Source organism: Scyliorhinus canicula, chromosome 14 (assembly GCF_902713615.1).
Source record: "Scyliorhinus canicula chromosome 14, sScyCan1.1, whole genome shotgun sequence".
Lineage (NCBI taxonomy): Eukaryota > Metazoa > Chordata > Chondrichthyes > Carcharhiniformes > Scyliorhinidae > Scyliorhinus > Scyliorhinus canicula.
The window spans coordinates 33,233,832-33,261,721 of record NC_052159.1 but is presented as its reverse complement, the minus strand read 5'-3'; the positions used below and the strand labels follow the sequence as shown (position 1 = coordinate 33,261,721).

The following is a 27,890-nucleotide window of genomic DNA, read 5'->3' as shown; positions in this document are numbered from 1 at the left end:
CAATAAATCAATCAATCAGTCAGGTTGTGTGGGGTTACAGGGATAGGGTGGAGGTGTGGGCTTAGGTAGGGTGCTTTTTCAAGGGCTTGTGTAGACTCGATGGGCTTAATGACCTCCTGCACTGTAAATTCTATCTATCTGTCGAAGAAGGGCATTCGGCCCATCGGGTCTGCACCGATCTGCTGAAAGAACATACTACTTATGCCCACTCCCCATTCTATCCCTGTAACCTAGCCTGTACATCCCTGGGCACTCGGGGGTAATTTAGCATGGCTAATCCACCCACCCTGCACAGCTAGGTTACAGGGATAGAATGGGGAGTGGGCATAAGTAGTATGTTCTTTCAGCAGATCGGTGCAGACCCGATGGGCCGAATGCCCTTCTTCGACAGATAGATAGAATTTACAGTGCAGGAGGTCATTAAGCCCATCGAGTCTACACAAGCCCTTGAAAAAGCACCCTACCTAAGCCCACACGGTAGCATGGTGGTTAGCATCAATGCTTCACAGCTCCAGGGTCCCAGGTTCGATTCCCGGCTGGGTCACTGTCTGTGTGGAGTCTGCACGTCCTCCCCGTGTGTGCGTGGGTTTCCTCCGGGTGCTCCGGTTTCCTCCCACAGTCCAAATATGTGCGGGTTAGGTGGATTGGCCATGCTAAATTGCCCGTAGTGTAAGGTTAATGGGGGGATTGTTGGGTTACGGGTATACGGGTTACGTGGGTTTAAGTAGGGTGATCATTGCTCGGCACAACATCGAGGGCCGAAGGGCCTGTTCTGTGCTGTACTGTTCTATGTTCTATGTTCTATCTTTTGCGCTCCAACAAAGGGTCATCTGGACTCGAAAGGTTAGCTCTTTTTGCTCCCTACAGATGCTGGTAGACCTGCTGAGATTTTCCATCATTTTGTCTTTTGGCTGCAAATCTTTGGACTGTGGGAGGAAACCGGAGCACCCGGATGAAACCCACTCAGACACGGGGAGAAAGTGTAAACTCTACACAGACAGTCGTGCAAGGCTGGAATTTAACACACATTCCTGGCGCAGAGGCAGCAGCGCTAACCACTGTGCCACCGTTTGCTGTACCGACCTGAGTTATTCCAAGTGTGTATATTCACAACAGTGTAAGAATATTACTTGGCTGGAGCTTACCACCAACAATTCTTGGTGGAGTATATTAAAACTGATCAAATTTTACAATCTTCCTTTGATGAGAGCAAGCTGCATTTCCTTTCTGAAATGGCGAATGTTAACTTCCACCAATATATCTGGGGCTGCTAATGTAACATTTGTTCCCAGTGCTTTTATCTGCTTTTGTAAATATCTCCTGAGCGTAGTTCTACAGAAAAACAGATCAAAGTCTCTCTTCAGTCATAAATGTCAATCTTTATAAAGGATACACATTGCTAGCAATAGCCAAATATTGAAAAGTCAAATGTTTAGAAAAGATCAATTTAAAGAAAAACATAATTTAAGTCAACAAGTTTAAAGAATAAGACTACATCCCTCGTTAACTCCTGAATAACTTGTTTAAATATGACCTTTTCCGGGCTCTGACTTGGTGCCCTCATTCATGTATTCCGTACAATGGACACAAGGTGATCTGGGCCAAGGGCATTGCTTCTGTTTCTTAACATTTTGTCATCAACAGAATTGATCTGGTTTGATAACCAGACGTAAGTAGCCACTGTGTATTTTGTTGTAGCAAATACATCAAAGGAATTGAGAAAACATGTGATAATGTATTTACAATAAGGCCTGAATTGATACTCTTAACTGTTTTCAAATTATACTGCAAACAAAACTAATGTTAATGGAAATTTTAACATGCTGACTCAATTACCCTCCTGGATAAATTAATGAAACACTAACTTTGGTTACTTTCTTCCATTTTACATGGGGCCAGTTGATCCCCTTCACCATCTCCTCTTGTTAGTCACCCATTCTTCTTCCAGCCCCTCTGTGTTTCAGTCCCTTGCCTCTGGTCTTAGGCCTTCCTCCTCTACTTCCTGGCAGTCCCATTTCTGTTAAGACCCTCGCTGATGTTAAATGCGAGGTAATCCTAAATTCCAGAAGAGCAACTTGAAACAACAGTTCTTCAGTGGTGTATATTTTCAATTTGCTCTGCTGTGGGAAAGATATGCAAACCAGGGAGGAACAGTCCAGTCAGTTAATTAAGAATATTACAAGAAGGACTAAAATGCATTACAACAGTATACTTAACTAGACTGATGTTATGCACACACGGATACTGGGTCGGAGAATCGCCGGGGGTTGGCATAAATCTCGCCCCTGCCGTCCTCCAAATTCTCCGGCCCCCCAGCGTGAATTGAGCCGCCCGCCTCGGTAAATGGCGGGGACCGGCGTGACTCAATGGGCCCTGGGGCTGCCCAAATTCTCCGGTCCACGATGGGCCGAAGTCCTGCGCGTTTTTTGCCAGTCCCGTCGGCGTAAATTGGAGTAGGTCCCTTACCGGCGGCGCTGGCGGCCTCCGGAGTTCTTGGGGGGGGGGGGGGCGCGGGGGTATCTGACCTGTGGGGGCACTCTATTGTCCCGCACCGGCAGCTGTAGCAGTCCGCCATTGCCGGTGCGGAAACAAAGCCCTCTGCACATGCGCGGGGATGACGCCAGCACACGCTGGCACTCCCGTGCATGCGCCAACTCACGCCTGCTGGCGGAGGCCCTTCGGCGCCGGTTGGTGTGGCGCCAAGCCCCTTTCCCACTGGACGGCGGGGCGCAAACCACTCCGGGGTGGTCCGACGCCAGAGTGATTCATGCCACTCCGTCCCGGTGGAGTTGCCCGCCCCGCCGATTATGGCAGAATCCCGCCCCTTATGTTTCCTGAACTCTCTGGCCCATTTTACAAGCAACATCCAATTTTATATAACTCTATGAGCTACATTTAGCAGCTTGTTACCAATAGTTACCATGCAAAGGGTACTTGTTAACGTTTGGGAAAACAATTTTCAGTTTTAGCAACGGCGTAATCTGCTCTATTTGAGTTTTGGATTTTACCCAGCCATCTTTTAGAGATGACTTGTTCTCAGGAAAACTGTTTTCTGCAGCTGCGTGTGGCTGTGATGGCAGCTGCTTGTACTGTGTCCATTTCTCCTGTTATCTCTGTGGATATATCATTTTTACCTTTGATGTTACCCACCCTGTGGATCTGGCTTTTAGCCCATATGTGCCAATTCCCTTACCTCTCCACTTTGAAGTAACCTCTTCTGAATCCCATTGTTTTCCCCCGAGTCACACAGGTAATTCCTTTCTTTCCCATTGGTATGCTAATTTGCATATCAAAACACCCCTTCAAACAGCTGCACTGATCCCTTTCTTCATTTTATTTTAAGCCAATTTCAGTTTTTTAAAATCGTAATTCTCAATTCTTAACATTTCCAGCTCTTCCCTCAGTACATTACCCCTCTTGCTCTGCAATATGATTGCGTTTGTCTCTTTTTGGATACTTTCTGTGAATAGTTTTGTATGTAGTTAGTAATGTGACCTGCAACCCAGCTGGTGGCGTCAGACATCAGTCACATGATGTGGGAGACTCGCCAGATGGTAGTAAGGCGTACAGATGGTAGACAGTCGCACATAGGATAGCTCCAGGAGTGTTTACCAAACTCGCATAGTAACTTTGTCTGTATAGCAATCTGTTTGTTATCTTTCCACGTGTTCATCAATAAATCGTTCTAGTTAAGCAACTAGATGTTCTGTATACATCATTGCAATGGCAGGGTCACAGAACAGGGGCAGCACGGTAGCATTGTGGATAGCACAAATGCTTCACAGCTCCAGGGTCCCAGGTTCGATTCCGGCTTGGGTCACTGCCTGTGCAGAGTCTGCACGTCCTCCCCCTGTGTGCGTGGGTTTCCTCCGGGTCCTCCGGTTTCCTCCCACGATCCAAAGATGTGCAGGTTAGGTGGATTGGCCATGATAAATTGCCCTTAGTGTCCACAATTGCCCTTGGTGTTGGGTGGGGTTACTGGGTTATGGGGATAGGGTGGAGGTGTTGACCTTGGATAGGGTGCTCTTTCCAAGAGCCGGTGCAGATCCGATGGGCCGAATGGCCTCCTTCTGCACTGTAAATTGTATGAAAACACAACACTTTCTTTGATAATTCCACAATCTGGACAGGCCCCCTGATATCCTGGTTACTGATCTTGTCATTTTCCCATTATTCCACACATCCACCTCCGCATCCACATATAGTATCTAGTCTTTGTTCCTCTCTTCTTGATGTTGTTGTCCACCTTTCTGCATTATATAACCAGTCTGGTCTCACAAATGTCTTGTAGATTCTTTGTTTCATTTCCTGCGACATTCACTCCAAGGCACCTTTTCTAATTACTTCAACCAGAGCTAATCTGTTGCTGAAATTCCATTCCCAAGCTTCCACTTTCTTCCACCACTGACCCCGGGTACTCGAAAGTACTCACTTTATCCTGGCTTTCACCGATAATCTTCCCATTTTCACTCTGATCCTCTTCCCGAAGCTCAAACCGACAGGCCATGAATTGGGTCCCTGGTCTGCTGATCTTCATACCGCTGTCTTCCAGGACTTTTCTGCAGATACTTGGTCGTGTTCTAATCCTCCCCATCACATTGCTCAGTGTAATCTATAAACCGGCACTCCCTGTCTCACTTACTCAGCTGCAGTATCCATGACAATCAGGAAGAGGAATGGGTTCAATGTTGATCCCTGGTGGGAGCCAAGACATTGAAATTGTCACTACTTTCACCTCCTCTCCTTGCCCCCCCCCCCCCCCCCCCCAACTGCTTCTTAGTGATGTCTGGCACGACTTGTAGAGACGTTCAGTGAAAGTTACACACATTTCTCTGAATTCTAGCACACCTGCGGACTTCCTCATAGGCGTCCTGTCATAAGCCTTCTCTAATTCGATGAATATTGGCTTCATGGTGCCTTGAAGTCCCCGTTATTTCGCCATCAACGCGCCGGTGATGTTTTTGGGTATGAATCTGAAGTAACCGTCTCGGGTTTCCATTATTTTTCTCAGTCTCCGGATTGTGACTGTCTCCATATCCTTGAAGGTATGTGGTAGGAGTTTAATTTCTCTCCTCGCCTGAGGTGTGATGATCCTCGGGTTTAATCACCACTGCACACCGGTCTGCTGCCCCTCTCAAAGGGGAAAGCAGCCTGTGGACATCTGGGACTATGGCGACTTTACCTTTGTTGCCAAATCTGACTTTGTTGTTTCAGAATCCGGTGAGCCTCTCAAGGACCCTCTGTGTGTTGGGTAATTGCCTGCAATCAACTATATCATATAACAAGAAGATGAGGAGCAAATGATCACTTACATTTTGTTCAGGAAGTGGACATGATCACTAATTTACCTTTTGGCATGTTAGGTTCAAATCCTGTGACTTGACCAAGACATTTTTGGTTTATGTGTACCAAACTAACCGACAGAACTGTGCACTATTTCCCATTTGATAGGCTTATTTTGTTCAGTAAATGCTTTATGGGGTGCATGCTTTTGTTTCTGTGATTGGTATCTGAAAATGTTCTTGAAGGTCGGTTTATACCAGGGGTGGGCAAACTTTTCCGTGCAAGGGCCGCATTCAGAAATTCACAATTCACAAAGGGCCGCATAGTATATTAAGTAAAATAATTACTTCACCCGGTTATGATTGTGGGCGCCTCATATAGAACATAGAACAGTACAGCACAGAACAGGCCCTTCGGCCCTCGACGTTGTGCCAAGCAATGATCACCCTACTCAAGTCAACGTATCCACCCTATACCAGTAAGTAACCCAACAGCCCCCCCACCCATTAACCTTTAACAAAAAATTTAAAAAAAAAAAAAAAGAAAATTCTTTTTAAAAAAAATTTTTTTTTTTTTTTTTTTTAATGACTTGGTGGGCCGCAGAAATACCTTTGGCGGGCCGCATGCGGCCCGCGGGCCGTAGTTTGCCCACCCCTGGTTTATACTGTGCCAGTGTCGGTGAGCTCTCTGACCGTGAAAACAAATGAGTTGAAAAGCAAAATACTGCAGATGCTGGAAATCTGAATTTAAAAATAGAAAATGCTGGCTAAACTCAGCAGGTCTGTCAGCATCTGTGGAGAGAGAAACCGTTATTTCGAGTCCTTGGAGGAAGAGTCACATGGTTAATTCTGTTACCCCCTCGACAGATGTTGCAGACCTGCTGACTTCATCCAGCATTTTCTCTTTTTTTTATTTCAAGCTGTTAGTTTATTGTGCTGTTTGCTTAAAGTCCATGACCAACTGAATGAATGTTTCCACTTTATTTTAATTTTGTTTTTCCATAGAATATCACCTTTCTGATTTATTAAGTGAGCCATTCACTGGATAACAGACCAACCAACATGCCACAGGAAAAGAAAGGGCTGAAGCCTCATGTGCAAGGTGCTATCGATCTCACTGCAGGAGCTACAGGTAACGGCAGCTTGTCCCTTCTTTTAAAGAGAAAGCAAATGTGCGCATGTGTATAGTTCGTAACAACACTTCAAAAAAGTACTTTATTGACATGGACATTATTGACTGGGACACCTTGTCCTTGTTAAGAGATTGCCCATTTGTTCTCCTGCAGGACTCTCTCTCTCTCTCATGTGCAGTGTTGGTACATTGGCAGCCTCCCACACCTTGGAGAATATTGCATTGACCCTTTTCCAAAATGTTTTCTTTTTCCTCCCCTTTTGCTGGGCTGGTGTTGCAAAACGTGAGAGATTGGGTCAAGGTTGAGAGCTGTCCATGTAGTTACTTTTTATCTAAAATGTATTCCCTTTCGTCTACTTACACCTACATAGTTCAGACAACTCAGTAATGTTGGGAAGGGGGAATTAAAACAGTTGTGGGTTGTCTGCAACAATGTCTACCGAAGTGCAACTTGGTGGGGTTGTGGAAAGATTAACAATGTCTTTGATAGATCAGTAGGTGTCACTGTTGATTGGAATTATTTGCAAGCTACAATGTGTGCTTTTGAATCACATGGTAATAGAATGTATTTTCTCCTATAGCCTTCCTAACGCTTGACAGCCCTCAGGTTTTTGAAACACAGATACAGGGTCGCAAAACCATTATTCCTGATTGGAATTATTTTTATTAGCCCCATTGAGCCTATTCCGCCATTGTAAGATCAGCTCTGATCAGCACTTCAACTCCATTTATCTAATTTTGATCCATATTCCTCAATACCCTTCACATGAATTATAGCTGATGCATATTGTACTTCAACTAGCTGGAGATAAAGGCCCACAATTCATTAGACTCTTTAAGTAATGTTTTTGTATCAGACTATATCTTCTCTGGTACTATGTATTGTAGCTGACCATGAGATCCAGGCCCACTAGCTATAATACCAGGAAATAAATGAGCAGATACAAAAAGTAACCAGAAGCTAATGAAATGTGAGCCTTCATCTCAAATCTGTTGAAATACAAAGTGAGGAATCATAGAATTCCTACAGTGCAGAAGAAGGCCATTCTGCCCATCGGGTCTGCACTGACCCTCTGAAAGAGCACCCACACTAGGGTCAGGCCCATCCTATCCCCTTAACCCAGTAAACCCACCTAACCTTTTGGATACTAAAGGGTAATTTAGCATGGTCAATCCACCTAACCTGCGACGGAGCTTGACACGAGGCGAGGCAATCGAGATGGCAGGCCTGAGTCCAGAAGACGATGTAGAGGGGGACTAGAGCACACTGGGTGGCTCCCACTGAAAAAGGATCTTTGAGGAGTTTGAAATCCGGTCCCCGGGGGAAGAGATTTCCTGACTTTGGAATTTTTGGGGGAAAGTTTGTGAAAATAATTATTTAGTTATTTTCGGATTGAAGAAAGCGAGAAGAAATAATAAGTTAGAGGATGTGAAAAGCAACCATGAAGAAGGAAGAAAACCTGTGTTCGTCGTTGAATGAGAGGACCAGCAAAAGCGCTGACAAGATGGCGGATGCTGGACCGCATGGTGGGGCCGTACTACTTACGGTGGAAAAGATGACCGAGGTGATGGCGGTGGAGCTGGAAAAGCAGTTTGCGAGGCACATGGAAGCCTTGAGGAAGGAGACGGCGGGCGCATTGAAATCATTAGTGGAGGAGGCAATCGCCCCGGTGAAGGTAGCTGTGGCAAAGACATCGGCCGAGGTGAGAGAGCAGGGCAAGAAGATGAAGGAAGTGGAGGAGGCCATGTCACAGCACAGCGACCAGGTCACCTCGATGGGGGACGAGCTGTGGAGGTCAACAGAGGACTCCAAGCAAAGCTCGAGGACTTGGAGAACCGCTCGAGACGGCACAATCTGAGAATTGTGGGCTTGCCCGAAGGGACAGAGGGCTAAAGGCCAACAGAGTACTTCGCTAAGAAGTTGGCGGAGCTGATGGGAGAGGGTGAGAACTCCTCCCAGTACGAGCTGGACCGAGCTCATCGGTCATTAAGGCCAAAGCCCAAGGTGAATGAGCCGCCAAGAGCAGTAATGATCTGCTTCCATAAGTACTGCATGAAGGAGAAGGTGCCAGCTTTGACAGCCCTCAGGTTTTTGAAACCCAAAATTTGAGACAGTGGAGGCGGCTGAGGCGTTCGTGAGGGCCTAAGGCTTGGGACAGACGTGAGGAGCGGAACTGGAAGAGGGACTGTGTTTGAACAGCTGGGAAATGTATAAATGCTACAACTTTCTTTTTACTGATGTGTATTGTAATCTACTCTTTGCATTGTAATAGAGTTCAAGTTAATGGTTTTGTGAATTGGCGTTCTGTGTTGCGACGGTTAAATCTTATGTTAGTGAATTGTATGGATTGGATTGTTGGTTTTCTTTTTTCTTTCTCTGGGACTGGGTGGAAGGGGACAATATATCTTGGCGGGGGGAGCCACCCGCGCTAGCTAACTAAAGTCAGCTAGTGAACGGAGGTGAGAGGAGGGTTGTGGACGTTGGAGCCTGGATAGCAGGCTTCAATGGGCCTGTGAGGTGGGGGGGGGGGGGGGGGGGGAATTGATGCTGAGAGATGTTTTTTCAAGGGGAAATGTAGGGGGGTCTTTTGGGGGGGGGTTTCGGTGTTAACAATGGACAGGGCCTGGGTAGTATGATGATGGTGGATAGGGTGGGGGAGGGGGGGTTGAGAGAGATCCCCAGTCAGGATAGTCACGTGGAACATGAGAGGGCTAGGAGATCCGGTCAAGAGGTCAAGGGTGCTTGCGCGTCTTAAAAGTTTGAAAGCCGATGTGTCAATGCTGCAGGAGATTCACTTGAGGGTGAAGGACCAGGTGAGACTAGGGCTGAGTTAGTCAGGTGTTTCACTCTGGATTTGACGGAATGGCTCGAGGGGTAGCGGTGTTGGTCAGCAAAAGGGTACACTTCCAGATGGAGAAGGTGGTGGCAGATCAGGGGGGTAGATATGTGATTGTGACAGGGGCACTGGAGGGGAGGTTAGTGGCGCTGTTAAGTGTATACGGTCCCAATTGGGATGATGTGGGATTCGCGGAGAAGGTGTTTGGGGCCATTCCCGACTTGGACACACACAAACTGATAGTGGGGTGGTGACTGGAACTTGGTGCAGGAGCCAAGGTTGGACAGATCACAGCCTCGCTCGCTGGTCCCCGGGGGGAGGGGGGGGGGGGGGGCAAAGGCGCTGGCTGGGCTAATGGTGGAAATGGGAGGGTGGACCCTTGGAAGTTCCTGCACCCAAGGGAATGGGAGTACTCGTTGTCCCAGCAGTCCATCGGGTATACTCGCGGATCGACTTCTTTGCGGTGGGGAAGGCTTTGCTGGCTGGGGTTAAGGGGTCGGAATACTCGGCAATTGCAGTGTCAGATCACGCTCCGCATTGGGTGGATATGGTACTGAAGATGGGGGTAGTGCAGAGGCCGGGTGAAAACTGAATGTGGAGCTTTTGGGGAACCAAGTGTTCTGTGAGAAAATTGAAAAGGTAATTAAGGAATATGTAGGTTTCAACTGTACAGGTGAGGTGTCGAAGGCAGTTGTCTGGGAGGCTCTAAATGTGGTGGTATGGGGTGAGGTCATTTTGTTTAAGGCCTGGGTGGACAAAGAGGAGAGGTTGGAGCGGCAGAGGATAATAGATGAGATGTTGGAGGCAGATAGGAGTTATGCGGAGGATGGGGACCCAGCAAAGCTGTAAAAGAGGAAGGAGCTACAGGCGAGCTTCGACCAACTGTCCACCAGGAAGGTGGTGCGCCAACTGAGACGAGCACGGGGTGCAGTTTATGAACATGGAGATAAGGCGTATGTTAGCTCTGAGGGAAGCAGTGGCAAGGGAAATTCTTCAGGTGAGGAATAGGACAGGGAAGTTGGTGGTGGCTCCGGAGCGGATTAACAAGGTTTTTGAGGAGTTTTATGAGAGGTTGTACAGGTCAGAGCCACCCGGGGGAGACCGTGAAATACAGGAATTTCTAGATGGGTTGGAGTACCCGAGGCTAGGGGAGGGGGACAGGGCTACATTAGAAGGAGCAATAGTGGAGCAGGAGATAAAGGATGCGATTGGGCGGATGTAGTCGGGGAAGGTGGCAGGGCCGGATGGGTTTCCGGTGGAATATTATAAAAAATTTAAGGATAAGTTGGCACCCCTGATGGTGGGGATTTTGAAGAGGCGATAGGGAAGGGAGTGTTGCCACAAACCGTGGGGCAGGCATAGATTTCACTGTTGCTAAAAAAAGATAAGGATCTGACGGAGTGTGGGTCATATAGGCCCATATCACTTCTGAATATGGACGCAAAAGTATTGGCGAAGGTACTGGCGGGTAGGCTGGAGGAGTGCCACCCAAAGGGGTAGGTGAGATCAGACACGGTTCGTGAGAGGGATACAGCTTTTTTCGAACATTAGGAGGGTTTTGAACGTCTTTATGGCACCGTAGCAAGGGAAGAAAACAGAGGTGGTTGTGGCATTGGACGCCGAGAAGGCATTTGACCTGGTAGAATGGGGGTACTTGATGGCAGTTCTTGAGCGGTTTGGGATTGGATCAAGATTTGTGAACTGGGTAAAGCTACTATATGAGGAGGGCGAGTGTCCGCACAAACAACATCAGCTCGAGATAGTTTTCTCTCCACCGTGGGACGAGGCAGGGGTGTCCTATGTCCCCCCTGCTGTTTGCACTTGCGATTGAGCCGTTGGCCACCGCATTAAAAGTTCGGGGGGTATGGAAAGGAATAGTGCGGGGGGGGGGGGGGGGGGGCATAGAGCATAGGGTGTCCTTATATGCCGACGACTTGCTGTTATATGTGTCGTAACCGAATGTGTCGATAGGGGGAATATTAGAGCTACTGCGGGTATTTGGGGCTTTCTCGAGGTACAAGCTGAACCTAGACAAGAGTGAGTATTTTGTGGTGTCTCGGACGGGGGTGGGGGCAGGGATGGGGGTGCTGCCATTCTGTAGGGCAGGGACTTACTTTAGGTATCTGGGGGTGCAGGTTGCCCGGGAATTGGGGAGGCTTCACAGGTACAACATCACTAGTTTGGTGGGGAGAGTGAAAGCCGACCTGGCGAGGTGGGATGGTCTCCCGCTGCCACTGGTGGGTCGGCTACAGGCGGTTAAAATGATTGTGTTGCTGCGATTTCTGTTTATTTTTCAATGCCTACCGATTTTCCTGCCAAAGACTTTTTTCAGGGAGATTGAGGGAAGGATTACCTTGTTTATATGGGGAGGGAAGGTGGCCAGTGCGAAAGGTGCTGCTACAGAGGGGAAGGCAGGCAGGGGGTTTGGGGCTTCCAAACCTGATGTATCACTGCTGGGTGGCGAATGTGGAGAAGGTGCAGAGCTGGGTCAGAGGGATTGATTCCCAGTGGGTCAGAATGGAGGAGAGTTTGTGCAGGGGGTCGGGACTCAAAGCACTAGCAACAGCGCCGTTCCCGATAGCTCTGGGGAAATACTCGGGGAGTCCGGTAATAATAGCTTCATTGAAAATCTGGAGGCAGTTTCGCCAACACTTCGGGTTGGGGGCAGGGTCAAGGGAAATGCCGGGTTGGGGGAACCACAGATTTGAGCCAAGGAGGTGGGATGGAAATTTCCAGAAATGGGAAGAGAAGGGGATTAAGACGCTAAAAGATTTGTTTCTTGGGGGTCGGTTTGCAGGATTGAGGGAGCTGGAAGCGAAGTATGGGCTGGAGCAGGGAAAAATGTTTAGATACATGCAGGTTTGAGATTTTGCCAGAAAGGAGATGCAGAGCTTCCCGGAGGAACCGGCCTCCACATTGCTGGGGACTGGGGAAGGGGGTAGTGTCAGCAGTGTACGGAGCTATTTTGGACGAGGACAAGGCACGACTGGAAGGGATCAAAGCAAAGTGGGCGGAAGAGTTGGGAGAGGTTATAGAGGAGGGGGTCTGGTGTGAGGTGCTCCGGAGAGTAAATGCCTCCATCTCGTGTGCGAGGTTGGGGCTGATACAGCTGAAGGTGGTGTACGGAGCACACCAGGATGTGGACACCACACACATGAGGGTGAGGATGAGCCGATTCTTTGAAGGAGTAGAAGATGTGTGTGAGCGTTGCGGGGGGGGGGGGAGCTAATCACGTTCATATGGTTTGGTCCTGTCCAAAGCTAGAGGATTACTGGAAGGAGGTTTTTAGGGTAATTTCCAAGGTGGTGCACGTGAAACTGGACCCGGATCCCCGGGAGGCCATATTTGGGGTGTCGGACCAGCCAGGGTTGGAAATGGGTGTGGAGGCAGATATCGTAGCCTTCACCTTGTTGATCGCCCGAAGGCGGATCCTGATGGGATGGAGAGCATCCTCTCCACCCTGTGCCCTTGCGTGGCAAGGGGACCTGTTGGAATTCTTGACTCTTGAGAAGGTTAAGTTTGAACTGAGGGGAAGGACGGAGGAGGGGTTCTACAATTCATGGGAATTATTCATTATGCGCTTTCAAGAACTGGATAACATCGAACATTAGTTAGGGTTGGAGGGGAGGAGGGCTGTGTGTATTAAGGGTGTCTGGGTAATCTCTTGATTCCTTTTTGTCATTTGTTTATGTAAATATGCGGGCTAATGTTTGGGGGTTGGTTGGAGGATGGGATCGTTGTTATTGTTATGGGGATTGATATATTTGTTGCTGATTGTTGTTTATTGTTGGTGGGTGTAAATTTGGGAGAAAATGTGAAAAGGAGGAGAATAAAAATATATTTTTTAAAAAGTCCACCTAAACTGCACATCTTTGAACTGTGGGAGAAAACCGGAGCACTCTGAGGAAACCCATGGAGACACTGGGAGAAAATGCAAACTCCACACAGACAGTCACCCGCGGTCAGAATCAAACCCGGTTCCCTGGTGCTGTGAGGCAGTAGTGCTAACCACTCTGCCATCGTGCCGCCCAGAAAGTTGGGCATCAACTGCCGTTACCTGAGAAGTTCTTATCGACCCGGCAATACAACGCATTTCTTCTGATCCCGACACCAGAGAAATGGGTCGCACAGTGTCATGTTCAGGTAAGTTTTTTTAATGAATGAGTGTTCAGTGTGTGAGTGGTCAGAAGGGTGAATAGGTAGTCTGGTTGGCTGGTGTGGTGGATGTTGATTTTGATGGTCAGTTGAGATATGGTCTGTTGGACCAAGTTTTAAGCTGCCTAATATTTCCAGGGGAAGTATGCAGGCAAATTGAGCATATCTAGCCCAAGTTGTCCACCCCAAACTCCGAGTCAGGGACATTCACAAAGGCTGGCATGGAATCAGCTCATCAGACGTTTAAATTCTCAGGACACTGCAGGGTAGGGTTTCTGGTGTTTTCTTAAGCGCATCTCCCCACGTACGTTCCACCTCCAATGATCAGGAAATGGGAAGATTTTTGCCAGTATTTTGAAAAAGAAAATTCCCTAGCTGGAAGCGGAAGCTACTGTTGCACTGGTGTTGCCACAGCCATGAACAAGTGGCATCGCGAGCGCCACATGACTTGCACTTGGAAGGTCGAACACTCCCGTCATCTGAAATACAGATGTCTTTGAGCAAGCACAGGTAGGCGTACGACAATGATATTGGAGGAAAGCTTGTAATTTTGTGATCTTTTCATCCTAGCTACGAACTACTCACTGCTATAGGGATTTAGATTTGTGCCAATAAGCGGACTGATTCTCCACAATGCAACACTCCCAACGACCTGCATCAGTTTTAGGGACATGTGATCATTCGATTTATATTGCAGTGTGAGAATGTCACTCTAACATCAGGTTACCTGGGGATTGTGGTGAAGTACTGATGGTGTATCTGGCAGAGTTCTATAATAAATAAAACTAGAAGATGCTGTAAATGCGCAGCTGGTCAAGTAGCAGAGAGAGAAACAGTAAGTTTTCCAGGTGGTAGCCTTGCTTTCAAAATAATGAGGTTGTTTGTTAAGTTTATGCACATTGTGAATTGCAGGTGGAGTTGCTTGTGTTTATACGGGTCAACCCTTTGATACTGTAAAAGTGAAGATGCAGACCTTCTCCTACATGTACAAAAATGTTCTGGACTGTACTGTAAAGACATACAAGGAACGTGGCATTCGAGGATTCTACCAAGGCACTACTCCGGCCCTAATGGCTCATATATCAGAGAATGCTGTGCTATTCCTATCATATGGGTTTTGCCAAAGAATTGTGAGAAATCTGTCTGGAATGGACAGCAGAGCTGAGCTCAGGTAATGGTCACTTAATTCATATTTGAATCTAGTTGCTTGATGAGTTGCTGTCTGTCTTGTGTCAAACAAGGGCGGTACGGTGGCTCTGTGGTTAGCACTGCTGCCTACGGAGCTCCGGACCCAGGTTCGATCCCGGCCCTTGGTCTGTGTAGCGTCTGCACGTTCTCCCCATGTCTGTGGGGGTTGGGTTTCACCCCCACAACCCAAAGATGTGCAGGTTAGGTGGATTGGCCACACTAAATTGCTCCTTAATTGGAAAAAAAGAATTGGGTACTCTAAATTTTTTTAAAAGTCTTGCGTTTATACAAATTTTAGGCTTGGATTCACTTAAAACCCAAACTAGACTAGCAAATCGGGAGCAAAAACTGATGCCTGAGAGTGATGAAATAACAACTGCAGGGAAGTGATGAGGTCATGCGGTCTCCCACATTGCATAATGGGTATAATGCAAGTTATGGGTTTGATCCTGCTATTCAACTGAGTTCCAGTCTCACCTTTCCCATTGTGACGAGGCACCAGGCTCCGCATGGTGGGAAATAAAACTGGAGGGAGAGTAGTTGCTTACTGACGGTCACTCACCTGAAGCTACTGAACAATAGGCTGAAGGGCAGTTTCCCCACAGATCCTCATCGCTGAGAGAGCTGTACAGCCCTAGCACACCAGAAGAAAGATGTTAGAGGGTCACATGCCCTCAAATAAAATCGAAGTAAACCAAGCATACATCCAGTTGAAGGCTTTGAATATGGACATAACAAAACTGCAGTCTTCTGCACCCTCCGAACTTTATATGTGGAAGTTTAATTTTGAGCTTTTCTGGTGTTGATGCATATCTTGTACCTGCAACATCAGTTAGCAAATGGCAACTGTTCAAGTGCCTCTTGTTAATGCAAGAAAACACCCCCACCAAAGTGTTGCCAATTCTTGTGGCTTGGTCACCTCAAACTCTAGCACATGAAAACCATATGAATTAAAAATGCCAGTAGACAAATTAGTATATTCTAGCTTCAGAACTTGCAAATGAACTGCCATGTATTTGTTAATAAACTTGCAGTTGTGGTTTCTTCACTTTCATCCATCCACCATGAAGTCTCGTCTCTGATCTCTGCCGCACATGCCAGCACGGAAATGCTAATTAAATGCAACTCCTGTATAAAATCAAGGGGGATCACATAGAGAGGTTTCCTAGAAGATTCTTTTGTCAGGACTAGGAGGTGTAGCTAGGAGGAAACTTGGGTAGGCTACGGTTGATTCCTTTGAAACACAAGGGACTGAGGGGAGATTTAACCAAGGTGGTTAAAATTGTGAGGGTCCTGGACAGAGGTCTGTAATCAGGAACGTAGATTTAATGTCATTAGTGGAAGGATTAGTGGGGAGTTGGGAAAACTTGTTTCAACCAAGAGGGTGGTGGGAATTAGAAACTTTCACCACCTTTTTCAAGCAGCACAGATGGACCAACTGGTAGTAAATGTCTGATAAAAGTCCCAAATAATCCAAGGTAGCCATTATTCTAGATATTAATTTATAGATTTAACACTGTCTAAAGACATCCTTGATATTGATGTTCATGCATATTTTGACACTAAAGGATTACCTTGATGATGCATAATACAAACTCTGAAAAATAGAAGGGAAATTGTGTAAAACATGTTGTGGTGCCGCACCCTCCTATTAAATTTATTCATTAGTAATACTTAAGTTGAGTGATGGCTTTTAATGTTTGAGATGAATATTCATTGTTTCCTTCATGGAATCCCTCCATGGCAGAAGGGGGCCATTCGACCCATTGAGTCTGCACCGACCCTCTGAAAAAGTGCCCTACTTAGGCCCAACCCCCCCGTCCTTTCCCCGTAACCCCACCTAACCTTTGGGGTGAGATTCTTCGGCTGTGCCCACCTGGCGACCGGAAATTCTTGCCCGAGGGCACTGGACCGTTAACATGGTTCCCAACCTGCCTGTGGTGAGCTTGCGCAGGGTGCAGCCGAAGAATCCGGCCCCTGGACATTACGGGGCAATTTATCATGGACAATCCACCTAACCTGCACATCTTTGGACTGGGGGAGGAAACCGGAGCACCCGGAGGAAACCCACGCAGACACAGGAAGAATGTGAAAACTGAAGTCAGAATTGAACATGGGTCCTCGGTGCTGAGGCAGCAGAGCTAACCACTGTGCCACCCCAAGAGGGTGTCTCTTTATTTAAGTCTCCTTCTGAGACTGAAATAAGAATATTGGCCATCAATGAAAGCTACAGATGAAGGGGGAACGTTTCAGGCTGGTAAACCTTACATATGATTGGCAAAGTTTCCGATAGGCTTAGGCTGGGGTAGCAGTTTTGTATTCCAAGGTAGAGTGTTGCAGGATCTAGCCCTGAACTTGTCCAACTGTTGGAGGAATATTTTTGATCATCTTTTCACTATCTGTACATCTGCCATTTCAGTGATGTACAGAAAGCAGCTTCTGGCTCATTTGCATCCGTGTTTGCCTCATTGGCCATTTGCCCAACAGAGCTGGTCAAATGTCGTCTTCAAGCAATGCATGAAATGAAATCCTCGGGCAAGCTAGAAAAAGGACATCCCAGGTACGTCCATTTTTGTTTCTGGGCATCTTATTTTTAACAAACTTAATGCACTGTCACATGTGGTATTCCCTATTTTATATCTAGATTAAAGTTGGGCTGGACTGTATAAAAGTATATTTCAAAATCACTTATCAAAGTACAAAATGGGGAATGGGCAAATGTATCCCAGTTTGCTTGTTCAGGCCACTGGTTAGTAGCTGGTATAACTCTACAGTCCATAGAATACAAATAAAACCTAACTTGGATTTAAATGTATTCCTGAATGTCATTCCTATTGAGTGAGTTCCTGTCATTGATCAAATCTAAATTTTAGGATGGGATGTGTGGTGAGAAAGTGTGTGTTCATTATTCATCCATCTGTAAGCAGCTGATTTCAGCAGCCCTGTCACCTGAGCTGTGGTGTGTCAGTGACACTTCTTAAGAGCACCAGAAAGACAGGGAAAATGAGCGCGTCCGTGCAGCTTTAACCTCTCCTCCATTTCGATTGAGTGGCAGCACTGGCTAAAGCCTGAGAGGCAGTTTGGAGATCATCTCCAAACTGTGCACATGTGCGTGACACGCCGCAAGATGAAAACCATGGAGAGGGCACAGAAAGAAAATTTAGCAGAAATCATAAATGAGGAGGAATAATCTCCGTTGTAGCATTTTCTCTATGTAGCAGATGAGCAGATTATGTTTCCTTGCCGGTAGGGGAAAAAGACACTACGTGGAAAGCTGACCCTTGCCCCACGGCGAGAAACCCCTTTGAGTATTCCTGCTGAGTTTTTCCAACATGTTCTTTTTTTATTGTGTCATCTTGTTCTGTTCCATGAACAAAGCCATATTTGCAGACGATAACCTGTATAATCTCTTGGCTGTGGAATGGTTTTTGATGCAAGGAGACAGGGGGAGGGGTAGCTAATGTATTTTGTTATTCGATAACATGAACCCCGAATTAGGTGCACAATGTACAGGGAAGATTTAACAAAATCATGTTTCTGGCAGGCAAACTTCTGTACCCACTGAAGGGTCATACCAGGAAATCATCGGATGCTTACTTGCAGATTTCCATCCATTAATTTAACTCGAACACGGTTGGGCAGGCCGACAGAATACACTACTGCAAGCTGGTTGCAAGGCAAAATGAAATTATTTCAGAACGGACTGTCCTGAACTCTGCCATTAGTAAAATACGTGGAGGAGGTGTTTCCACTAGTAGGAAAGACTAGAACCCGAGGGCACAGCCCCAGACTGAAGGGATGATCCAAGCCAGAGGATCGTGAATCTGTAGAAAGCATTGCTGCAGAAGGCTGTGGAGACCAAGTCAAAGTGCCTTTAAGACAGAGATAGGTAGGTTCTTGATTAATAAGGGAAGGGGATCAGCGGTTATGGGGTGAAGGCAGGAGAATGGGGATGACAAACCTACAGCCACGATCGCATGGTGGAGCAGACCCGATGGGCCAAATGGCTTAATTCTGCTCCTCTATCTTGTGGACTCCAGATCATAGATTAAGATAGTTTCCTCCTTCAACAGATTAAGTAATTTAGTAAGGAATGTACCTTTTATTTTGGAACATAACTAATTGTGTACATTCTGGTTCTTACTCCACCAGGGACACTTATAGTTTAAAAACATTAATGTGAAATACCCAAAAGGAATTAATGAGATGTTTAATTAAACAGCAAAGTAATAAAAATTCATGTGCTTACTGTACTTGATGGCATATTGGGTTTCAAAAGACACTGCAAACTGAAGAGTGATCTTGCTGCAAATCACCGGAGGAATTTGACCACTAGATCCTGTATAAAATTCTGTCCAACGTGGTTATCTTTTAAGTCATTGCAGATTTTGATGTCAATCTTAAAAATACTGATTGGGGCTGTAATCCAACCCATTAAAGTGCTAGTGTTCTGGCTGGAAAGCTGGCATCTTTTCATTTGTGCATCAAGGTTTTACCAAGCATTAATTGTTTCATTGGAAACAGGAGAGTTAGCGTCATGTGATGCAGTGAACTGTGGCAGGTTTTTTTTAACCAATTCTGTTGATTTTCCCCCATCATGCTATACCACAGACTGAAGAGATTGAGCTCTGACACTGGGCAATCAAATAGAGGTAGCAAATGAAACTAGGAGGAGAGGGTAGCTCTGTGTGTGATCTTTGTCTCAGAGCCTACCTTAAGAGGAATTGTGAGGAGGTGGTCTGGGAGCAGGTTGTATACATTTACCTGCGAGGCATTAAAACTGCATTATCTGTTGGTGACAACGAACTGTCAACCACTTTCAGATACTAATTTACACACTTTTCTTTTTCTTCTCCTTTTAGCACAGTTTGGGCAGTGATCAGAAATGTTTTGAAAACGGATGGTCCTCTTGGCTTGTACCAAGGTCTGTCGAGCACTTTGATGAGGGAAATGCCTGGCTACTTTTTTTTCTTTGGTGGCTATGAATTCAGTCGCACCCTCTTTACTACTGGGGGCCAGTCCAAAGATGAGCTAGGTAAGTACCTGAAGGAGGTGGTTGGGAGAAGGGAAGGAGAGAGGCAGTATTTATTACAAGAGAATAAAATTGCAAGCTGGAAGCAGATAGAAACCAAACAGTTGCAGTTCTTAAACTGTTTGTTTGTCGTAACAAAGTGACCGATTCACAAAATTAGTAGCCGTTATTCTAAAATCAAAAGGCTGAAATGCAAATTTAAACAACACCCATCAAGAATGATTCATAAAATTGGAAGGAGGAGCAGCATTCTTCATTTGTATTCATTGTAGGGTAGCCATTTGAGGTGATATGTTACTGGCTGGCAAATCCATTTCAAGGATAATTGGATTTGACAGTCTGTTACACGGCATCCCACTGGCTCAGAAATTGGCAAATGCTAAAGGTTGCTTTACTAATTGTTTAAAAACTGGGCACTTAAAAAAATGGTTTAAACCAATTTGGTTTATCACAAATTCAGGGGAAACTCTTGCATTCTCTACAATAAACACACTTTGATCAGGTACCGGTTCGGTCTCAGAAGTGATGACGGTGCCTCACCATTTAGTGAGAGCATACACACACTAATAGCCACCTCCCTGATGCATCCTCAAAGTACAAAGATTTCCTTTTTCAGATGAGGAGTGTTCCAAAAATAGACCTGTTGGTGGAATATTCCAACAGGAGGCTCCCATGTTTTTGTTCCGGTATTGTGGAGCCCAATGTCCTTTGCAAGAGCTTCGTCTCCTGGAATTACCAGTTGCTGTATGTATTCCCTCCAATGCCAGAATCCTGCGGAAAGCATAGGCAGATAAATCTCAAAAGTTCAAACAACAGATTAAGAGTCTAGAAAACCAAGCTGTTGAATATTATGAAATTCTGAGGTCTGACCTACCCACTAGCCCTTACCTTGTATACAGAGATAAACCTCAAATTCGCTGGAATTGATTTTGGTTTCAGAAAGCCCATTTTGTATTATATTTGGATTTTCAGCCACTATTTTCCAAATGCTAACAGTCACCGTCTCAAACCACACTTTTTCTGAACTAAAGGAAGGGAAGAACTTTCTTTACTGTCAAAGATTCTCTTCCGCCATATTTCTGCTTCTATTGAATACGATTATCCTCTTGCTCCCTCAATTCAAACCTGGTATTCTTGCACTTCCCAGCTGCTCCTCACCGTGCCTAATCTGATGCTATTCTTATTCTTCCCCCTCTCGTCTCCATCTACTCCAATTTACTCCATCTCCACTTCTCAGGCACATCTTGCTACCCCCCTTCCCCGAAGCACTGCTCCTAGTCCCTATCCCTATTCATAGTCATCAGTTTTCCACTTCTGTCAGCGTACTATAGGTAACAAAAAATTATTCTGCTGCTGTGGACTTTTAGTAGGAACTTGTGTTTAAACAAACAAGTCCTGATTATAATCTGCAGCTGTAGATTTTTTTCTTCTTCTTATAATTTAGAGTACCCAATTATTTTTTTTTCAATTAAGGGGCAATTTAGTGTGGTCAATCCACCTAACCTGCACATCTTTGGGTTGTGGTGGTGAAGTTCACACAGACACGGGGAGCATGTGCAAACTCCACACGGACAGTAACCCGGGGCCAGGGTCGAACCTGGGTTCTCAGCGCAGTAGGCAGCGGTGCTCACCACTGGGCCACCGTGCTGCCCTCATCTGCAGCTGTAGATTGTAGTCACAACCAACAGGGCTCCTGAAGCCGAAGTGAAATAAGCTAGTTTGTGCTGAAGTTTTGTCAACAAATCTGAAGCGGAATTCATGATCTTGAATATTCAGTCTAAAACTCAAGACATTGTTCTTTAATATTGGGATTAAAATACAATAGGGATACACCATGGCAGCTCATTTTACACCTTTTCCAATTTGAAGCCAATGTTAAGTCGGGATCTGCTCATTGATCTTTCCAATCCCCTGCTGTGAAATGAGAAGAAAAAAAATCAATTTGGGTCATTTCTACCGTTCTTTTGGTCATGGGATGAGTGTGCCACTGGCAAGGCCAGCATTTGTTGTCCATCCCTCACTGACCTAAAGATGGCGACAGTGGGCCATTTGGTGGCGTAGGTACACCCACAGTGATCCTAAAGGAAAATTCAATCTTCTGAAGAAAGGCAACCAATCTAATGCATTTTCTGATCCAGAAGGATAGAAAAACCAAAATCAAAGGGTAATCTAACATTGCAACCAATTGCTTTAATCTAACGAGTTGGATTTGTGGATAGAGTTCTTAATGAGACTTAATTGATGCAACGTTAACTTTAAGACGGGATGATTGGGAAATTTTCTAGTCTTGATCAAGACGTTTTATAAAATGAAAGCTCATGCCCGAGTAATCTTGTTTGAATGAGTAAGATCCAAATCTACAAAATGTTGCATGTAAAATGTAGCTTCAGATGCACAACATGTCTGCTGGGAACTTTCAACACTGGCCACAGTGGACTTCGCTGTTTTGTATAGTATTATCAGGCATCTGCTTATCTTCAGACATAAAATACCTAGAGTCAGGTAGTGCCCCTATTCCCTCCGAAGCCTCGTGGAATCCCTGACATTAAGCTTGCTCGCCCCACAGAGTCAACAATTCTGAGCTCCAGAATCTTTTCTCTTATTAATAAAAAAGTTCTTGAACAATTTTTCTGTAGCAGGGGCAACCTGGAACCATCTTTTTAAAACCACTTTTTAAAAAGAATTAAAGGTAGAATTAGGCAATGCTGGCAGCCCAAATAGATCCGGAATCTTTTTAAATAAGAGGCCAATGTACTCTTCCACTATTCCTTCTGGTAAGCATCATGACAATACACTCAATGTAGGTATGGCTGTATGAGGAGGGGGTTGATAAATAATTGCAAAGCAACTGCAGCACCCTCCCTCAAGCAGGGGCGGGGGGGGGGGGGGGGAGTCAATGGAATAGAATAATGCTTCGTAAAAGAAAAATGTGAATTACCTCCTTTTGTAGATTTGTCTTTAGTATTCAAATGAAAGCACCATGCCAGTCTTAACCAATTTGGTGGGAAAAAAACACTAAAATGCTACCATTTCCACATATGTATTTCACATGTGCATTTTATACCTACAACTGGGGAAAATATTCTACCCGTACACACATGTTGATGTTTGTGGGTCATGGCTTGGCTTGCACAAGCTGCAGCTATAAAATGCCGTCTGCATTAACTAACTCTGTTCTTACGTTAGAAATCAAAATAATAAACATTTTATTTCTCCCATTGAATTTCCATCAACCCCAAACACCAAATCCTTGTAATTTCCACTGGTTACAAGTTAGTCAAGACAGCAGGTGAGCAAAACAGTGGATTCTCATCTGTCCAGCCCAAATTATATATCTGAAGGATATATCTTTTTTTCCAAAGACAGACTGCATTAAGCTTAGAATTCACACGACTGTGGCCAGTTGCAAACTGCTGTAATCCACCAATGGTGTGGCAGATGAGTTGGCGGATTAAATGGCTGGTGGGGTCAAAAAGCTGTAGTAACCCAAACAAAAATAAATTGAGTAAAAATCACACACGCCAATAACAAATTATTAAAGAGCATGGAGTTCAGGAAAATATGGGGGTTTGAAGACCTGTACTGCGGTTTCAATTTTCTGAATGTTGCCATTGTTATAAAGTGATGAATCACTTGTGCAACAAAATTAAATATCCTCAATCTTTGCTTTTTAAATTAGAAAAATATTGTGAAGCCTCTTCAGGATAGCGAATGGAGGGGAAAAAAATCTACTTCTCTCTACCATTTAGTGAGTAATGAAATTTAATGCAGAAAGTGTGAAATGATGCAATTTAAAATAAAGGATACAATTGCAAAGCGGTGCAGGAGCAGAGGACAATATATGTGCAGAGAGTGTTGAAGGTGGCAGGACAAGTTGAGAAAGTGTTAATAAAGCATATGGGATCCTGGGCTTGAGGCAGAGGCCAAAAGCGTGTCCAGTTCTCGGTACCAGTTATTCATTCATGGGATGTGTGCACTGCTAACTCGGCCAGCATTTATTCCCAATCTCCAATTGCCTTTGAACCGAGTGCGAAAGAGAAAATGCTGGAATATCTCAGCAGGTCTGGCAGCATCTGTAGTGAGAGAAAAGAGCTAACGTCGAGTCTAATGACTCTTTGTCAAAGCTTTCAACTGAGCAACTTGCTAAGGCACTTCAGAGTTCAAGGGCAATTAAAGAGTCAACCCCTGGAGTCACAGGTAGGGCTGACCAGTTGAGGATGTCAGGTTTCCATCCCAAAGGACATTAGTGAACGGGACGGGTTATGGCAGACAATGGCTTCATGGTCAGTACTTTATAAATTCTATTTGAATTCAAATTTCACCAGCTACTGGGATTTGAACCTGGGCCCCCAGAGCATTGCTCTGGATTATTAGTCTAGTGACAATACCATTAGAATAGGAATACTCAAGAGGGTGCATAGAAGATCTACCACGAATAGTTAAGAAGGTGGAACTTCAATCGGGCACATAGATTAAGGAGAATAGTCCTAGTTTCTCCAGAGAAGGTTGTGGGGAGTTTTGACAAGTATTCAAAATCATGAGGGATCTGACAGTACATTCTGGCAAACTCCACTGCCTCTGGTTCTCAACCCTTGGCCAATGATTTAACGTGATTAGAAAAAAAAACAACCCAAGGAAAAGTAGGTGGTTAAAATCTAAAATGCACGACTTGTGCGTGGAGAGAGATTCAATTCAGGCTATCTGCGAATTGGAAAATTCTGAAGATAAATTTGCCATGATACAGGTAGAAGGTGAGGTGTGAAACCAAGCGAGTTGCTGTTGCAGAGAAACAGAGCAGCCACAATGAACCGAATGGACACCTGTGTACGGTAACCATTATTTTTCCTAATTTTTTTTCCAATTAAGAGGCAATTTAGCATTACCAATCCACCTCTGCACATTTTGGGATGTGGGGTGAGACCCATGCAGACACGGGGAGAATGTGCAAGCCCCACTCAAACAGTGACCCGGGTCCTTGGTGCCATGAGACAGCACTGCTAACCACATGCTGCCTACTGTAACCATTTCTACAATTGTTTCAGAATTCGCAATGTAGGTATCAATGGCAAGGCCAACCATTTATTCCCCATTCCAACTTGCAGGGAGATAGGGAACCTGCCATAAAATAGGATAGATTCTTGATTAACATGGGGGGGTGGAAAGGTTATTGGGGTTAGGCGAGAATGTGGGTTTGAGGTTCCAATCAGATCAGCCATGATCTTACTGAATGATGAGCAAGCTCAAGGGGTCAGAGTAGCTGCTCCTGCTTGCTTCATATAATTCACCAGTTTATCCTGACCTTGTAGGGACTGAGAAGTGCACTAGTGACTTGGTCCCAAGATAGATTACTTTACACACAGACACGTATACAGTTTTGAAAAATTCCATTGTTAAATGTCTGTAAATGTATGAATTGGATGAAGACTGGGTCTGATGATGCTGTACACATTAAGCAACTCAAATTCTGTTTCAAAAGGTGTAATTCCCTTGATGGTGAGTGGCGGATTTGGAGGTGCCTGCTTGTGGATTGCTGTTTATCCAATAGACTGTGTGAAATCCCGTATACAGGTCCTTTCAATGGCAGGTCAACAGGCTGGTTTCTTTAGTACTTTCCGACAAATTCTTACGACGGAAGGTAAGTAGGGTTTTAATAGTATATGATTAATATTTTTCTATTCTCAATCCAAACCTTTTGGTTTAATTGTTCAATTTATAGCAACAGATAGGGATAGCTAAATGTTTGTTGCATGTGAAAGACTACAAAACATGGTCTAGAGTTCTGAATGGGTTTAGAATGGGCAATGTTTTCTGCCCTTTCTTTGGCACTCTCCCCAATTCAACGTTACGTGGTCAGTCATTCCACACCAGTCAAAGTGGAGGACATAGGGGAAGACAACTGTTGGTGCTCCGAACATGGGACTTCAGCGAGGCAACGTTAGCTGATACTAACCCAATAACCACATTAGAGAAGGTTAATTTGTGTCTCACCCTCCCTTTTACACATTTTCCCCACTTGGGTTAATGTAACTTGAACAAAGAACAATACAGCCCTTCGGTCCTCCAAGCCTGCGCCAATCACACCCATCACTATGTGGCAACCTTTGTGCGCAAGTTGAATGGCTCCAGTCATTAAACCGACTTAAATGTTGCATTGCTCTCTGCCTTAAAAAGGTATATAACACTATAGTCAGATGAGTGAAGTGTAATGTTGCATCTCTTATCAGTAAGAGTAGTTGCTGGGGGAAAAAAAACTAGGGGGAAAAAAAACTAGGGTAAATACTTGATCAGATTTAGAGGCAAGGTTACTTCTGGTGAGATGTTGCCAAATGCAGACCAAGGTGACTAAGTGATGGTAGGAAAACAAATGGTTGAGCAAATTGTCTGGAGTGCTACTGCATACTAACCAGAATACAAATGGGCTCTGTCCAATCTAAAAAGATCAAGGACCACAAATAGAAAACTATTCTCCAAGAAAAGCAGAAGGTGCACCAGAGAATGTGGGGGCAAGAATCACACCCATGGTCTTGCAACTTGGACAATGACATATTGCATTAGAAAATGAGATCTGATGTGAGAACATTTGGATTAAATTGCTACATGTTCTGTGACAATACTGGGTGGTCTAATCAATCATTTTGTGAAAGGCACAAACTAATTTCTCAGCAAGTCCCTAAGTGGGAAGAGTACGGGGGGGGGGGGGGAAGAAAGAGAAAGACCTGTGTAGTCAAATTTGGAAGAGTGCACGGGGCTGGGGGAGGGTTCTGAATGTTACAGGTCCCAATTTCTGGATCTGATCCTGAAAAATTGAACTGAAGCAGAGGTGAGGTGATATAGATGTGGGGAGAACAGTTAGACTAAACAAGATATTTTCATAAATGAAATTGATCAAAGAAGAAAGTTAACATGATCAGTGGAGGTTACATAGGATGCAGACTAATTGAACTAGGAGTAAATTTGTCTGGAGACAGATTGGAAAAAAAGGATTGGTTAACAGTCTAGACTTTCGGCTATTCATAAAAAGTGTGTGAAGGAAGGGCATGTATTTGCACTGGCAATAAATAGCACAAAGCGATACCAGACCAAAGATAATAGTACCAAAAAGGATTAGCGGTCTTTGATTGAATAAGGTACAAATTCAAATTTCTCAATTTAGAATAAGGTAGGACTATGCAAGCTGAAATCCTCCTTGCTTACTTGCTAAATATTTTGGACAAATATCTAATTTGCTGATATCAAATATTATAGCACAGCAAATTTTAAAGAGGGACTCTTTTTAAAAAAAAAAGGGGTTAGTAGGTTCAGATATGCAGGACAAGGGAGTGCACAAGTAAATGATTAATGTGGACAAGACAGATCAAACCATAGTTGGAATGCACAATTTTGGACACTACATACAGAAGTTATAAAAACTATGGAGCAGAGACATGGAATAATCTAGAAAATGTAAAAATTTCAGAGAGAATAGTAAGTATGTGTAGGTTGAGAAGCAAACAGGAAGGTGGAGCATTTTCACCAAGTGATTAGAATACAAGTGACTGCTGAAACAAACCTTTGAAGAGGGGCAAGGTCAAAAACAAGCAGGGAGGAATTAGGCAAGCAGATCAGATCATTTTGATGTGGAACCAGCACAGCCATGAGAAAGACCTCATTCTAAAATCCTAGATTGACAATTTACTACATTGGCATAATGCAAATTTTATTGTTAAATCAATAACCACTCAGTGATGCTCGGCCCAACTAATTTTTAATTATCCCATTCTTAATGTTAGAAAGTCAATGCCCAGGGCAATGTCACATTGCTGGCTCCAAAACACAATTCAAATTGAATCCAATTCATGGTCTCCATTGACCCAGATTAGCAGAGAAATTAAGAGGGTGGATTAGCATCTTTTTGATGTAGATGTACAAATTAGGACTACTGTCAAAACATTCCAGTTAGTGTCTTTGGGCTATATCGTCGCGATCAGTATAATGCTTCAGACACTTCATGCAGTCAATCCTATTCATATCAAAGAAATGCTCAAGCGTGTGGTAGAATACTTTAGTTGCTGGGATTAAGAGCAAGAACTATGCTTCAGAAAATGCTGAATTAAAATCTAAATTCTTTGAAGAATGCATCAGAACAAGTAGCATTTTCGGGTCAACACCCAATCTGGCCATGTTTTGATTGCAGTGTGGAATTGTTACATATTCTGTTACAATGCAGGGGCCAAGCACTTTGAAAGGCACTAGTTTGTCTGTTTTAAGATTTATTCCAGCTACCC

At 44.8% G+C, this 27,890-nt stretch overlaps 1 protein-coding gene across 2 annotated transcripts in view; it reads left to right on the top strand.

Annotated features, from left to right (window-relative positions):
* The window catches only part of LOC119977389 (mitochondrial ornithine transporter 1-like), a 57,941-nt gene that overhangs the window by 29,431 nt on the left and 620 nt on the right, over positions 1-27,890 (top strand). For both annotated transcript variants that reach the window (XM_038818240.1, XM_038818239.1), the window contains 5 exons: positions 6,288-6,414; positions 14,319-14,577; positions 17,014-17,154; positions 19,457-19,629; positions 25,103-25,261. In XM_038818240.1, coding sequence (XP_038674168.1) covers positions 6,345-6,414; positions 14,319-14,577; positions 17,014-17,154; positions 19,457-19,629; positions 25,103-25,261 — 802 coding nt within the window. In that variant the 5' untranslated portion in view covers positions 6,288-6,344. The remainder of the gene's footprint in view (positions 1-6,287; positions 6,415-14,318; positions 14,578-17,013; positions 17,155-19,456; positions 19,630-25,102; positions 25,262-27,890) is intronic.